Consider the following 16,828-nt stretch of genomic DNA (forward strand, 5'->3'; position numbering starts at 1 on the left):
TTGTGTGTCATTTTATTGTAACATCAGTCTAAAAAAGTTCCTCTTCTACTGATGCACTGTTGTTTTTTTTCTCTTTCTCCCCCCCACCCCGTATCTCTCCAATTTTTACATGAAGCTTTCTCTCAAGCTGGTAAGCACATTTACAGCATGCCTGTCCTGTGTTTTAATCACAATTTTCTATGTGTGTTTTAATGTGCACTGTGTCACGCGTGACATGACACTGAAATTAACTGTTAAATTTGTTTCCTCTTTGTGTTTGCTTTTTTTGATATTTATCAGATAACTCTGAATACACAGGTCTGGAGTCTAATAGAGGTGATCAGAATTCAGTCTTTCTAATAAGCTGCTAAAAATTAACTCTATAGTTTAGTTCTCACTTTTATAATCTAGGGCTATGAAAATGTAGAAAAACAGTATCAAGTAATTCTGCTACTGTATAAGAATATATTAAAACATTTAAAGAAAAAAAAAAATAAAGGTCTCTGTGCTGGGTGGACCTTTTCCAGAGAGAAGTGCATGGGGTTTTGTGTAACATAGCTGCAAAGTTTGCTTTCCATGTCCAGGCATTACTGGAAATCTGCATCATTATCACCTACATTTTACAGCCCTATGTAGTCGTTCAGAATAACTAATAATTATATTAATTAATAAGTTCTGTAAACCTTAACCAACAAGGTTAACTCAATCTGATTTGAATTCACAAATGGAGAGATATACATGTATGTGAATCCTAAATTCTATCTTGGATGCAGCTGGGAAGGTTTCTTGAACTACGGTAAGATAACACGTTACTGAGTTGGGAAGGGGTGAACATATTTGGGAAAGAAAATTATGTGCTGAACTTCATATATAAGGTACTGTATTGCTTGAGATACTCCACACCTTGATATGTTCCCGACAGCTTGTCTACATTCCTTTGCCCTTTGAGAGTCCAGTCACAAGGAGAATGCGACTGGTTTGCTGACCCACTTCATGCAAGAGCTGTAAATTGCAGTTTCAGAGAGCTTCAGAGGATCTGCAGTAGCACCTTTACTGTGTTAGCTTGAAAGTGTTCTCATTCCTCACTAGTCGGTGCCTTTAGGTTCTCTCTTCCCCCTACACATACATTGTTTTTGGATAAATCATTGTGGACCTGTTCTGTTCATAGCAGCTTATTTGGAGGAAATGCATGGGCCGTGAAAGCTACGTGCTGTAGCTCTGGGGGTTTTTGGTCCTGCTGCTGCTCTGTCAACACAGTGACTTGCTTGGGCTCCATTAGCAATATTGCTTCTCACTGAAGACCTGTGGTGGGCCTGAGGAGTGATGGAAATCTCTAGCTTACTTGCAAACCTTGTTATTTTGGCTGGTAGTCCAATGCATTTATTCCAGGGATTTCCATTTGTTGTTTTCCTAGTGCAGTGCTAGTATGTTGTGTAGCTGAGCTAAGCCTTTATATGTAGGAATAAATCCTCCCAAAATCAGTGGCTGACCTGGCCTTTCCCCAAGAATTGCACAAATCAAAAAGTTGTGCAGAGATGGCTGAGATCCGTGTGCGCCTCAGGCAGAGGAAGTCAACTTGTCAGTGACTTCCTCTCGGATGCTAGCTGTACAAGAGCCGAAACTGTGGCTGGTAGACCTCCTGCTCTCCCCATATGTAACGTCAGCACAGAAACTGGTCCTAACATGGCCTCTTTTTTTCACAGTCCTTCATCTTGGGACAATTTGCATCCTAAATCCCAGTATCTTTATGCAAGGAAATCTCGTGAGCACTGGCTCTGCTGGTCCTATGATAACACATCAAAAATAGCACAGATTTTCCCCCCCACACACCTCACTGTTGAAGCATTTCTAAAAATGTAGGTAGTGTTCACTACTGGAGAGATAGCCCAGGTGTGTTTTTGCTTGAGAGCATGCAATGTGCCCAGCATGTGCAAAAATTGCTCCTTGACTCTTCCTTTTGGAAGAGGAACTGTAGCTTCTGTTATGATGGAAAATTATTGAGCATGGAATGAAGTCTGAGTGAGATCACCTACTCTCAGGCACGCATTTCCATGCCCCATGGATGCTTTGGTCTGAAGCATTGTGAACAAAGATACTGAATTTAGTCCAGCCTAGAGCTTTTGAATGAAGTTGAAGAATCAAAAAGATGTTTTCCCAAATTTGTTCCAAATCTATTGCATTCTCCTAATGTATAACCAGGGATATTTTCAATCATCTCTGTTGCTTAGGGTTGAGAAGAATGTCGTATAGTCTTTCTTGTAACTGCTTGTTTATTTACAAAGCTACATCCAGATGCTTTGCCTTAAAAAGAGAAGTATGGCTTTAGTGTGTAGATTATCCATACAGTATATTGGATCATTCTCATGTCTAATGTGATGTGGCAGTTATTACCAAGCAAAATATTATTATCATTAAAGAATGAATTAAAATGGATCTCTCCTGTACTATGCACAGCAGGTAACATTAAGCACTGCTAGGACTTCATGTAGCTGAAGTTTTAGAATAAGTGTAACTTATTTAGTTGTGTTTTTTTAATTTGTCTTAAGTTTGCTTTCTCATTGTCTCATGAAATGGAATTTTAAGTGTATTATTACACAGTTGATCAAGGCTTAACTCGGCACATATGCCATCTTTAACTGAAAAGCAATATGGCAGCAATTTCATTAGGTTTGCCCGTTCTGCTAGTTTGAAATTGCTAGGCCAGAGGAGAAGCTGATCTGTCTGTAGTTGTCCTCCACCCCTCTGCACCCACACACTTTCTTGTAAACAGCTTGTTCTGCAAATGCAGAAGAGCGAGCTTACCATCTCGGAGCACGCTCAGTGCAGGGTTGAAAAGGTCTAATGGGCAGCTTTTGTGGCAGAGTGTCCACTAAATCACACTCTTCTGAGACACACGGTGTTTTAGGAAGACTAATGTTGCAACTCTGCTCGCAAGCTTTCAGTAAGCTGATGGGCCATTGAATTTGGTTACTCAGCTCTGTGTTTTTACCATTCTTTCTCCCATAGGCTGGTATTCCCCCCTTAGAAATGGGACATGGAATGCACAGAAGCAAAACCAAGAAAAACCTGTACAAATTCAGGATTATGTACAAGAACCTCATTCCCTTATGGTGCAACTAGTTAGTATTGATGTGTGTTCAGTCTGGCCCATCCAAACTGTCCCCCTTGCCTTCTTGCAAGAGAAAAATAGGTGGTACTTTGAAGAAAATAGTGTGGATGTGTTTTATGTGTCATCTATCTGCTGTATCAAATTGAGGCAATCAAGAGGAGGCATAGCAGTTTGAAGGCAGAAAAGGGGTTTTCAAGCAGAATCACACAAAGGTAACCACTGTGGTCTTCAATTTTTTTTTTCCTTCAGTTATGATTTCAGATTGGTTCTATGGCTTTGATATAACTCCTGATTTCTATGCTAGTATGAGTGAGAGAGGAAAAATTGAGAGACTTTGACATGGAATGTGGATCCTGGAAAGTAAGCAGCATGTTTTTAAATTGCAGAATCGCAGAGGAAGCTCTTTTATTACCTTATGGTGTTCAGGAGAGCCCTGACATAAATTAACTGTGATGGACTAACACTCAGACTATGCAGAGCAGGCCACCAATTAGTAATGTATGTGAGAAGTGCAACTGTCACACAGGAGTAGAAGCTAGCAACTGCTTTTATGGCGATGCTGTCTGTAGCAGACTAGAGAAAGGCAGGAAAGATCAGCTTTCCATGAGAATGGAACTCTGTTAAATAAAATCTGATGGTAACTACAGATAAAGATAGCTTCTCAGCTTTGCTGTTTAATTGTTGCATTCTTCAGTTGGTGATCTCCTATTAGCCATCTGGTATGGAAGCGGGATGTGGTCCTGGGATTATTTCTAAGATTCCTAACCATTCAGGAACTGATAACTCTCAGTACGAATGACAACAATGCTTCAGACCATTGTGATTTTGCACAGATTTTTGTGAGCTGTTCTCAAAATGCAATCCTGAAGGATTCTTTCAGGCTCTGATTTTTTTTTTTTTTAATTTATTATTTTTCCCCCTTCGTTCCACTCTGTGCAGGGAGCAGGGCCAGAAGACTTCAGCAATCTCCCACCTGAGCAAAGAAGAAAGAAACTTCAGCAAAAAGTCGATGAACTAAACAAAGACATTCAGAAGGAGATGGATCAAAGGTATGCCAAACCTCTCCAATTAAAAGTGAAATAGGTAGTCTCATATAGAACAGAAAATTAAAATATGAGAGCAAATAAGAACAAGGTTCTCTGGTTTTTTGATGTGCTGTTCCAAGAAAAGAAGAACCAGAGTTTACTTATGGCTAAAAACACTGAGAGATGCAAGGTTTTCCACAACTTATATTCTGAAATTGGTTATTTAATAAGGCTATTTGTTACACATTTTTTTATTGATTCTGGCAGCCTGTATTTGTTGCTTTGTGTTTGTTCACATTCTGCAGTTGTGTTAGAGATTCAGCATGTTATGTTTGCAAGAGACAGAACTTTTCTTCCCTGAATAATTTCAAGACTTACCCTCTCTGGTATTAGTCTATCCCTAAATATTGCTTTGCATTTGTACAGATGTGCCTACATTTTCTGCTAGCTTGCTTTGAGGAACTTGTTTATTTGGTCTGGTAACCCAAAGTTTCTTCTTTGTTTTATATCATGTATAAGAAAGGAAAACTGCACGTTGCTTTGGTGTTTTCCTCTGTGGTAACTTAATTTGTCTTTACAGATTTTCTTTCCTGCTCTGTATTGATTCTGAGGTAACCCAATGTTAGATATGAAATCAGAGCAGAATGAAGTTATTTTAAGTAAAGGTAGTATATGATTGAGGAAGTAGCACCAGCAGTTAAATAAGAGTTAAAAAAATAGTAATAATCATGACTCATATGTTTGCAATATTGTCCCTTAGGGCTTCAACCACAGAGCAGTCCCGCTTCCTTGCCACCCACACTTTTTCTCATTTTCTATACACACAAAACAAAGGCAGGCACAGGATTGCGATTGTCAAGAGTTTGGTGGGAAACTCTAAAATATAAAGAGTGTTAACTTGAGTCGTGGGACTCACATTAACCTTTCTCCCCCAAGTAATGCCTAGAGAAAAGCTGAATAGCTGTGCCAGTAATACAGGAAATGGACTCATAAGTCCACCCTTCTGTAAGCTCTGAAACGTTCATCATCATGCAGATAACTTTTTTCTTTCAGCCCCAGCTTTCCTCAGTTCAAAGGTAGCACACTGCTGTCAGAGCTCCACAGGCTTTCCTAAGGGAGCTCATGAAGGCATGTGTTGCGTTAATCTTGGCCGTACAGTACCACGTTTATCGTAGCAGGCCTTAAAATTAACATCTCTGAAACCCCCGGCATCTGGGTTGATACGAAACACAGCCCCCAGAAGGAGTCTAGTCAAAATGCTGTATAACTTCACAGGATGCAGGGCCGCATTATGTGGCCTAAGGTCCATCTGTTGCGGTGCTGTGACAAATGCAAACCATCTGGATTTAGCTTCGTTTTAAGCAGTGTGAAATAAGTATCTCACAAATTATTTGGGTTGCAAAAGACAAACTGCAACAGGCAGGGTGAGAATTTCTGGTTAGCACTCCATTTTTATTACTAACATGTCCATGTCCAGCTCTTTGTCCCAGTTTCTCAACTGGATTTCAGCTTATGATGGAGAATGATGCAACTGTTTTGTCTGTGCCCCAAAAACTGGGATGATATTCATCTAGAAAGCTGAAGCTGTCATTCATTGCACTGGTTGCAAGATTTTTTTATTATTTTTTTCCCCAGGGTTAGCAATTAGAAATCATAGAACTAAATAACAGAATGCGTCAGGCTAAAAGTCAATACCAGATTTCTCCTTTTGCCTTGCGAAAGGCCTCTGTCCAAGAGGTCAGTCATTTTTCCACTAAGATTCTTCAAGTGGAGGACATGGAGCTGGGATAATTTGGTCAAAACGTGTTGCGTGCTTGTACCGACAAGCACGCCTCCTGTGCCTCACCATCCACCGGTGAGGCTCTTTCTGCCAGCCTCGCTCACGTGAGAGCCCTCAGCTGCCTGTAGCGTGGAGAGCTCTTTTTAAAGTAGGGCCTTGAAGAGTTTGGCTTGTGTACCTCTGGCATGTTGTAGGCAAAGGCATCACTTGCTTTTTTTCCATCTGTGACAGTGTAAATTCTCTTCTGGCAAGTGATTTTACTGTTGTTTTTTAATGGCTGGTTCTATACAGGGCAAAAGTGCCCGCCTGGATGTTCTCAGTTACCTTTGTCACCAATTAGGCTTGAACCACAGAGTAAAGAAGAGGCAGTTTATTATCCTTTCATTTGTCCTCATTTGGAGAAAGGTGTTTGCCCCCAGCCACGCTAATACTTACATGTTTTATTTTTTCTCTGTCTTTCAGAGATGCCTTAACGAAAATGAAAGATGTGTATATCAAGAACCCACAGATGGGAGATGCAGCGAGTGTGGACCACAGATTAGCAGAACTTGGACAGAACATTGAAAAGTTACGATTAGAAGTTCAGAAATTTGAGGTATGGGAAGAGACATTTCAGTAAAACGTAGCTCAGCATCTGCTGAGTTCTAAGCAGATGCTTCATTGCTTTTCCAGATGTATTGATGCACTTTCTTACCATGTATGGGTAAGTGCTACTTAAGCACTTGCATTAATTGAGATCTTTGAGCCTCTTTGTGTAACATGCACTGTCTCTTGTGACAGTCAGCCAACAATCCTGCTGTTTAATTTGCCACAGAAAACAAATTGTGCTAAGCGGCGGATAAGAGAAAATAGTGCTCTCTGGACTGCCCAGAGGGATTCAGATGCTTATTTAATTAATTAAATCATTTGAAGTGTCATGTTACAGATGTCTGTGGAAAATCAGAGGAACATAAATGTAAAGCACCATTTATAGTCTAACAGCAATACAGAAGCCTTCACATAAAATACGTTTTAAGGAATAGTCTGCCGTTAACAGGAAGCCTCTTTGAGATACAAAATCTCAAGAGCATAAGGAGTATTTGGAATATATGAAGCTATTATAATTGCATGAGAAGGATTATAGGGCTGAGAAAAGACTCTGCTCTGCAAGTTACGCTATGTACATAGACAGATAGAACCTGTTAATTTTGAATGTTTCTTACAGTTGTTGACTTTACTATCTGTTGCTTTCTTATCCACTCGAAAATCACTGGGTCTGTCATCCTCCCCAGCTTTAGTCCTCTTTTGCATTCAGCAGTCACTGAAATTGCTGCGTTTTTGGCATTACTTAGACTACTATAAGCTGCTACATGTCTTTTTACTTTATTGTGACTAGAGCAGCAGCATCTCCCAGCAGCTTTTGTTAACTGCCTCTCTTGGGTCACAGTGTTTTCAGCACCCAGTATCAAAAAAGAATTGAGTTTTTCAGTAAGTGTGTTTTTTGGCAAGACCAATAGTTCTAATATACTCTTAAAATACAGAATCTCTTCCCCCTGACAACTGCAACCCAAAGGAAAACTTAAATATGTTCGCAGTCTGGTTTTAGTTCCATAGTCTGAATGTCAAATATAACACAGCAAGGTAAAAGCAACATAAATGCCTCTTGCAAGTCGAAGCATGATTGATGCATGAGACTGCTTTCCCCTTGCAGGGCTGGTTGGCTGAGGTGGAGGGCCGGCTACCCATGCGGACTGAACAGCCCCGGCGACAGAGCGGACTGTATGAAGCGCAGAACACTTCAGCAGTAAACAGCTGTGCACAGGACCGGGAGAGGTACAGTATCTGTACAGAGCTGTCCTGTTCAGGCTGATAGCTGGACCCGCTTCCTTTAGCTTATTAATCAGGAAAACTGTAGCTCTGCAGCATTCAGCAACTTTCTCAGTAACCAGACTAGAGGCAGGCACTCCAAGTGCCTGATTTCAGCATATAGAAGATCCCAACTTTGAGCCACTTTTCTGAATCTGATGAAATGTGCAATAGCCCCTGCCCTCACTGCTGTGGAGGTGAGGTCGGTGCGGTTGTTTACAGCTTTTGATGGGAAAAACGACTGGTCTTGCCCGTTGTGTTGTGACAGCTGGTAGTGTTAACAGCCAGGTCTGAGCATGCTTTGGAATTGCTGAGCTGCACCCACTACAGTTGCTCACCTTGCCTTAAGTGTCTGGTAACCAAGTCATTCTCTTTGCTCCGGAGGCTGGTTGCTATAGTTGCTGTGTATTTTCCTCTCTTGAGCAGCCCAGATGGCAGTTACACAGAAGAGCAAAGTCAGGAGACTGAGATGAAAGTACCTGCAACGGATTTTGACGATGAATTTGATGATGAAGAACCACTACCCACCATAGGAACATGTAAAGCGCTCTATACATTTGAAGGTATGACTCAAACTTTACTCTTATTTTACTTACTGTTTTGTTTAGTTCATAGGCCAAGAACAAGTGGGAAACCTTCATTTAACCCATGCAGTGCTTAAACAGACAAAAAAGGGCAAGTGAGGCTCTGGCATGATTCTGTTCTGCAGAGAGGCACTAAGGCAGTGATTTGTGTCCTGTTATGCAGGGATTCTGTAAGAAAAAGGACCAAAACTCTGATGTCAGGATCACATTTATCTGCTTCTTTGTGTACACACTGTTGTATCTGGAATCACGTGCACTTGTTCTTGATGCTAGTGATGCAAAGAAAGTCACATCAACGTGTCGTCAGTGTGCCCTGAGCACCCCTCGCTGCATCTGGGGTTCCCATTGTGCAGGACAGCCTAAACTCCGTGTCACTGTGTCTTTCAGGTCAGAATGAAGGAACAATTTCTGTAGCAGAAGGAGAAATGCTCTATGTAATAGAAGAAGACAAAGGTGACGGGTGGACACGAATCCGAAGGAATGAAGATGAGGAGGGCTATGTCCCTACGTCGTATGTTGAAGTCTATTTGGACAAAAATGCCAAAGGTGCTATGACTTATATTTAATACTATTATTATTATTATTACTACTTTATTTGCTTTCACAGAGGTATCCAACCCTGAAACTGCTCTGTGTTGCTGATAGAGCCTTTTAAAAGTCTGTACAATGCCACAAGGTGCATTATTTCATATGTGGACTAATATGGCTTGCTGTACTGCAAAACGTGCTTTTTATTGATCAGAGAAGGATAGTGTGGTAGACTGTAAAATTGGAGGGGCAATGTAGCCTTTCCTAGGCAGTGCTTGTTCAACTGTCGCTGCCGTTGCACATTGGACTTAGTGCAGGAAACACAAAGCCGTTTGGAATAACACGGGCTTTCCTCCGATATCCAGGTGGCAGCTCAGACATGTTCACAAGTCAGCTGTTTGTCCCAAACTGATTCAGTGGAATGTTATATAGGAAATATTTAGACTGCTGTTTTGTGTCTCAGTGTGGTAGCCTTTCAGAGTCTAATGTGTTCAGTGGATCTTTTGGATTGAAACCTGGTCATCATTTAGTTAGTGTGTCTGGAAGGGAAAGGAAGGATCTTGCCAAAACCTGTCTATACAGCACTCTGTGGTCCTTGATACCTCAGTAAAACATTAAGAAAGATTTATTCTTTCCCACTTTGATATGTTTCAGAATATGTATTTGCTGTTTCAGATGACCATAACTAACAGTTTAATCTTTTGCTCATGCAAGATCAATGGAGACATTCAGAGCTTAGACTCAGCAATCTTCTGGTTTTTTGTTGCTTTTAACCCCTCACAGATAGGTGTTGTGTAAGCAAACGGTGTTACAGGGGAATCCTGGATAGAGTATATGTTGGCACCATGAGCACCTGGTAATATAACACACAGAGAAATCAAAAGACTTTCATCCTGTTTCAAATCAGGATGTGTTTGAAGTCCACTGTTACATAATTTATGTGTTTTTTTCAGTCACTTAATCCTTCGGATTATTGTGTTTTCTAGCTTTAGAGTTCTTGGTGTGAAACAAGCTGCCTCATCCAATTTAAAGGAAAACTGAACCATTCTCATTGGGGTTTATGGACAGTAGAAAGAGAGGAGTAGGACTGTCTCTGTAAACAAACACTATAACTTGATCAGTTCACTGTCTTGGATGCAGTATTAAACTGCAGTGCCTTGTCTGCTGCAGATGAAAGTCTGGGGTCTTGTTTTATTTTGCCATAATACAGTAGTTTAATGTTTGTGTTGGCAAATACAAGGTCAGTTGAGATGCAAAAGAGTGCAAAAAGTTCAGCCCCTCTGTCAGCTTTTGTTAACTTTTGAAAGAGGAGCGTGGATTGTACATTCTTCTTACTTCATGTTCAGAACAAGTCAGAAAACACAGAATGGGAGATCCCGTCTCTTACCCCCGTGTCCTCTCCTGTGGAGACCAACTGCTTTGTGTGTGGCAATAGTTGAAAGCAAAGTTATTGTTCTGCTGGAAAATTTGTTTTTCAGCAGTGTAGGCTGCTTGAAACAGCTAAGCTAGTGTGGCATCTAAATCTGTCTTAAGTAACAAGCATGGCTCTCCTGCCCTCAGATACGCAGCGTGGTTCACATCAGTGGAAGGGTTACAGCAAATGGCCTATTTATGAGCAGAGCAGCAGGTTGGATGGGAAGTGAGAAATCCTGACACAGTCCTGCTAACTGAACTAGCAAAAGTTTGTCTTTAATTTACCCTTATGGAGAGAATATTGCAGGAGTATTGCAATACCAGCCAGAAAATTGTATTAATATGTTAATGGTATTATGTAAGTTACAGGATGATGCTGAATGATGGTTAAGAATGCAGTCTGTGCTGGGAGTGAAGGCTGATACAGCTGCAGCCAGTATTTACCTCTTTTATTTCTCAATTCTCTGGTTAAAAAGAAAAGCGAAAAGAAAACTTTCCATAAAAAGTCGCAGTAGCAGTATGAAGATTTTGGGGGAAGGGCTACTGTGTTTAAACGACAAACTTTGTTGTAAGCTGCAAATTTGATTTTTAATATATTAGTGGCAGTGACTTTATTCAATCCTTGAGCCAGAAGCTGCGATGTTCCTGAAAATGATACTGTAAATACTAAAGCATTTACAAACTTTAGTATTTCTTTCCTCTTTTTTGGAGAGAAACTCAAGCAGCTGGTACCTCTAAACCTTCATTGCATGAAGGGGGGGAGCATTCACACCAGCTCCGAGCATATTTGTGACTCTTCTAGCCTGCAGAATCAATTCTGGCTCGGGTGTACCTGCCTGGGCTATGCCAGTGCCATGGCCGGAGGCAGCTCTGCCCGAGACGTGCAACTGTTAAATGCTTCGTGAAAAGCCGCTTGGCAGCTGGCGAGCTTTTCCAGTCAGCCGAAGCCTGTGTTGTCAGGGCTGTGCTGCCAAACCTGAGATGAATAGGACAGGTAAGTCATGTGCTGCAGTCGCCCTCCTGATTGAGTCATCATGGGAGCCCAGCCAGGTCCTGCAAATACCTGTGTGAGGGCTGTTTGTAAAGTTTACAATGATACCTCTGGTCAGAGGGTGTTAGCAAACCTTATCACAAAAAAGAACAGTAATGTCTATATTGTCTTGCCTTTTTTTTTTTCCAGATGTGTACAAATCACTTCAGAAAATCTCTGAGTAGGTTTGCGTAGGCCTGTTCACCTTTTAGTCTGCTGGTTTGCTGCTACGGTTGTTTTAAGAGCTCTGTTTCAGAAGGTTTTCTTTAGAAGAGATGAATGCACATGTCATATCTCCAGCAATGAAAGACTCTGTTAGGTACCGTTCACTCAGCTGATGCACGTATAAGTTCACCTCTCGAAATTTAAATGTGCATCGCTACCCATGAAAGTACTGGCCCGACTGTATGAATTCAGTTGTAAACAGCATTATTGTCCTTCCTAATAGAAATGAGAGCCAACACAGTTCATTCTTTGTGATGCACGCAGGAAACTATTGTAAGTGTGAAAACCCATGCAGACTAAGAATTGGATCTGTTGGATGTAAACTCATGTTTCGGGGCTTACGCTAACCTCGAACTGCTAGGGGAGGGGGAAGAAAGCTCCTCTGTGCGCACGTGGCTGTAGCTTCTTGCAGGGCTTTTCTGCACCAGATGGTGCTGACAACTGTCAAATACAGGAACTAGTTGGATCTTTTTGCTCGAGACTGACCATATGTGTTATTGAATATGGTACCTCAGAATCTGCTTGGGAACAAAACCATCTTTCACTGTGGGATGTTGCGAAATACCGGGATACACAAAAGAACTTGCATGAAATAACCAGCTTTATATAAACTCTCCATTGCACCCGACAAAAATGCCATGTTTGCTTCCACCAGGACGACTGGCTGTTTGGGTGACATGCAAGTAATCAACTTCTGATAAATTTTGGAGCCATGGGCTGATGAGCATTTCAGCTCCTTTGCCGCTGTGGGTCGATTCCTCCTCCCCTCCAATTATAGAAATAAATCCTTACAGACAGCTCTGTGATTCTCAGTGCTGCAGCTCTGCTGTTTGTTTGCTGTAACCATTATGCAGAGCCTTGACTTATAGAAATAAATAGGTAAAAGTTAACCATGCTGATGCACTTTTTATCTAGGATATATCTGATTATTTAATGCTTGCCAAATTATTTAGGAAACAGTAATTATAAACTGGACTGTGGCTTTTAAAAATCCTTTTGTTGAATACTTGCCCTTAGTTTTTCCCAGTATATAAAAAAAATTGTATATAACATAACTTAAAAACTAAAGTTACTTGAATTTGAATTGTTTTTATCCTTTTATATGTGTATAAATATAAATGGGTTTATAGACTGTTCTTCTGCTTAACCTAGCTGTTGTTTTGGTAACTCCTCAGTCCCTCTTATGTTGATAAGTGGTTTTGGTTACTCAGCTGCCTGCATCTGGTCGGCCTTGCATAGAAACTTTTGGTTTGTGTTTAAGGTCTGTTAAATCTGGCCGGTGTGGTGGTTCTGTTTCTATTCTTATTTTTAAAGAATCATCATCTGTCAGGAATATCTTTATAGCTTGATGTACCATTGTGTCTTCTTCTAATAAACATTATATTTTCTCATCTCTGTGAGTTTTTTTTTTTTAATGGCAATTCATTTAAGTTTAACTTTACTGAGGGAAAGCAAATGGCCCAGAGCTGCTTTTCACCTGCTTCCCACACTAAGTACAAATGCAATTCCTTTTCAGGAAAAATATTTTGTAGTGGCTCTGTGAAAACTTTTTCATGCTGTCATTTGGAGTTTTTTCTTTTATGGAAATGGGTGCAGAGGAGATTGGAAAGTTCAGAAGTCCGTGGTACAGGAATGTGGCAAAGGATGGGTTTAGAGGCTCAGTCTGCTTCCATTTACCTGTTTGTCTGCACTTCCCTTAGGAATGAAAGGTCTTTGCAGCCTGTGTGGAAAGGATAGCTAGTCTGGATTTGGCTGCAAAATTTGTTGTGTTTTACCTTCCTGTTGTTCTTCAGTGTCATTCGTGGTGTCTGGATCTGTCACTTGAACAGATACAGTACTCCTTTGCAGACTGGAAACTAAAAAGCCATTTTTGTTTGTTTTCTCTGTTGCACTAAGAAAGTGTTGGCAGGATCCTGCTCCTGAGTTTTACATCCTCCTCCCAGCAGAGAGCAGTGTCCGGTGATGCTCATCCCCAGGCTGGAGGGAAGGGCTGAGGGTGCCTGGTTGCTGTTTGTTTGGGAGCTTTCCTTAACCCTGTAACCTGGTAGATGCTTCGATGCTGTATTTCCTTTAACCTCCGCAGGCAGTGCTACTCTTAAGGGATCCCATTTTCCCCAGCCTCTTTCTAATCCCATCTCTTTCTTTTTGTCTTTCTTATGTTTTAGATTCCTAAAGGTGTTTGTGCTGGTGCAAGAACCTCGGGGCGAGCTTGTCACAGAAGGAGAAACAAAATGGTCTGTTTACCCTGCAGGCAGTTAAAACACACCCATGGAAAGCCAGACTCCCAGTCTTGTCTGGAGTTCCCACTTGAAAAATTCAGACCTAAATTCCATCCCAGTATCATTCAGACGCTTGCTCTTTTACATGGCATGCTACGTGCTCAGATTAACTTACCTGCCTTTTCCCACTCTTCTGCCAGCTTGGCACAGCCCCTCCGTAAAACATAACCAACACTTCCCCCCCGCCAATTCCTCCCAGCACCGGTCAAAGAACTGCTGGCTGCCCTTTGATGCACAGGGTAACCGGAGAGTCCCAAGCATGTACTGGTCTGTCTTCTGTCCTCCCTTGTCTCTCAGTCCATCTGAATGTATGCACTGATCCATCAGCGTTTCACACGGTGCCTTTAGTGCTAACCCTGCAGGTAGTCTCATCGAACAGCTTGGAAGGGGGGGTGCATGCAGGGGGAAACCCCCCCCGGGAGCAGTGTTACAGCAGTTGGACTGGGCTCTGGATCTGCAGATAGTAAATCTGATCCACTTGCATTATTCAATATTCTGCTTTCCCCAAAAGGTCACTAATACTTGTCAGCCTTTATTTTTTTTAAATCTAGGCTGATGATCATTCCGAGTATTAAATCCCTATGACCTTGCTGTTTCCTGAAAGCCTCCAAGCTCACGTATGTACGCTTGTTTTCCTGCTTGTTCTCTCTGCCCCCTCCCCTTTATCCACCCCACCTCCTGTTTCTCACACACACACACACAGACACACACAAACACAGACACTGGCATTTTGGTTTGAAGCCCCATTTTGCTTGTCACAAAGACCTCCGTTTTGCTCTCGTTTCAGTCTGCATGCTCGCCCTGTTGCCTTGCCTGCGCCCACCTTCCCGAGGGTCACGTTATTTTGTGGCTCGTCGTTGTTAATCTCTTTGCAGTTTTCTTTTGTTGGTTTGTTTTTCAGCGTTTCAGACCTGCCTTCTCCTTTTGCATGACTTTTTGTGCATTCTCATCAGTTAATGTTTGAATAACAGAATTTTATAAGAAAAAAATAAAAGAGAAAAGAAAAAAAGAAAACTGCGCTCTATTTCGTTCTCCCACCTTGTCATGGACTGGACCTGGACCCAGAAGCCAGACAGGAATTGTGACCATCCTGTTCTCACGTGGTTTTATTTGAAGCACGATAAGTGATGCTGCACTTTGTCACGTCACGCAGTGGAGACAGAGCTATGCTATCTCCAAATAGCACGTGATCTGGACCTCAACTGCCGAAGAAAGAGTCGATTGCATTTTTTAAACTTCTGTATTCTAACTGTTGGTTTCCCCTGAATCTTTCCCATTGCTAGGATTTTGCAGTCATCTTGTACATGTTTGAGCCCTGTAAGAGTCAGTTCTACATAGTAGCTCCTGAGGGCCTAATTTATTCATAGACCAACACATCATTTGGGGGAATCTACTTGCTCTTGGCCAACTTGAGCGTATTTTGTAAAATCCCCAGAATTTGAGGAAATTGATATGGAAGCCGCTACAGGCAGCACCCCTAAAATGAAATTCCTCAGGTTTACTTTGCAGACAAACGTGTGTGTGTTGTTTTACCGCCCGTTGTGCTGTTGTACAGGGTCAGCTCATAGAACTGTGTCCAGGAGCCGCGTACTCTTCATGTTGGGGGTTGCCTACGTCGTCCCCACTCAGGACGAAGTAATTTTTGAGTTGGGTTACATGTTGCATTCGTAACTCTGTCCCTTTCTCTCCATTCAAGATACCACCGTTTGTTTTTAACAGCACAAAGTCCCTCAGTCCTACAGTTAGTACTGTAGCTGTTGTATTATGGTGCTTAATACCTGCAAGCATCAACCAGCAAAAGGTTTTGGTTTTTAATCTAACGAAGCGGCTCAGGAGCCTGCAGCAAGAAGCGGGCGATACCAACACTGAGGCCACTCAGCTACAGCGTTAGCGGTGTCGGAAGGGTCATAATCAATTAAATTACCATCCTCATTGCTGCTACTGTGGTCGCTTAACTGTTTCGATGCGTGAGCCTCCGTTAGCAGAATGTGATCCGTGCGGCTGGCAGCCGTGGCTCTCTACAGAGAGTTGGGCAAAGGCTTCGTTGCATCTATCTGTCGGGGGATCTAAACGGTTAAGCAGTTACCAGGTGTGCAAAAATATCTTTAAAATATTTTTAGCTGCAGTATTTTTATTCTCGTGTCCAATGCACTGTTGAATCAGCAGCTAAGAAGAATTCATTGTCACCTATTGTTGTGCCATCTATGTAAAAAATTAGATAAAAGTTTGCTTTTATATATTTAATCTAGGTGGACAGTATATTATTGTCAGCCTCTGTGGAACATTGGAACAATTGCAATGTCTGTGTTGCTAACTAGCGCTTTCGAAGGAGCATTAGCTTTAGCTGACTGATTTTCTTCAAAAGTTCTATTAAAAGCCCACGTATGGAGTTTTTATAAACTTGGCAACTAGTTCCCGGATCTTAAAACGTACTGCAAGAAAAAAATAGCTGACAGTCATGTATCGTAGCCTACACATTGCTGTTCCGCTGCCTTTATTCAGGGTAACAAATGAGTGAATTTTGTAGAATTTACCGTTTGCAAAATTTGAAGGCCTAAATATGTGACTGGTTTATAAAAACTCTGCTTGAATTTACTAACCTTGCCCAGAAGCGTGGACTGTACATCCTACGAAATCTCATTATCCCCAGCAAAAGTCTCTAATGCCCTTTCTTAACACCTGTAAATAGAGAAGAAACATATTTACTGATACTGAAAACTGTGTTTAATGCTGAGTATTTTTCAGAAGTTCATTTAGTTTGATGCATATTGTTCTCTGGTTTTTGTTTTCCTGCCTGAAGTGTCAAAAGACCTAAAAGAAGCCAAATTCTATTTTAACATGATGATGTTGAGCACTTTTTTATTTGTATATGTGTGTGTATGTGTGTTTGAGCACTGATCTCTAGATTTTGGTGGCATCTCAGTGTTGTGATTTCATTGCCAATGTAAAAGGTTCTGGTGTTGCCCATTCATTTCTGGAGACAGAATTCAACCAAATAAAGTGCTTCCATTTGAAAGCGAATATTGACCTT

General features: G+C 41.4%; 1 protein-coding gene across 25 annotated transcripts in view; it reads left to right on the forward strand.

Annotated features, from left to right (window-relative positions):
- Positions 1-16,818, forward strand: part of FNBP1 (formin binding protein 1) — a 101,584-nt gene extending 84,766 nt beyond the window's left edge. For 4 of the 25 annotated variants that reach the window (XM_075772268.1, XM_075772254.1, XM_075772261.1 and 1 more), the window contains 7 exons: positions 116-130; positions 4,028-4,137; positions 6,356-6,488; positions 7,584-7,705; positions 8,162-8,301; positions 8,710-8,868; positions 11,444-12,909. In XM_075772268.1, coding sequence (XP_075628383.1) covers positions 116-130; positions 4,028-4,137; positions 6,356-6,488; positions 7,584-7,705; positions 8,162-8,301; positions 8,710-8,868; positions 11,444-11,478 — 714 coding nt within the window. In that variant the 3' untranslated portion in view covers positions 11,479-12,909. The other 21 variants (XM_075772256.1, XM_075772265.1, XM_075772271.1 and 18 more) reach the window with 10 other exon arrangements.
- Positions 16,819-16,828: the final 10 nt, after the last annotated feature.

This window comes from Balearica regulorum, chromosome 20, assembly GCF_011004875.1.
Source record: "Balearica regulorum gibbericeps isolate bBalReg1 chromosome 20, bBalReg1.pri, whole genome shotgun sequence".
In the NCBI taxonomy this organism is placed as follows: domain Eukaryota; kingdom Metazoa; phylum Chordata; class Aves; order Gruiformes; family Gruidae; genus Balearica; species Balearica regulorum.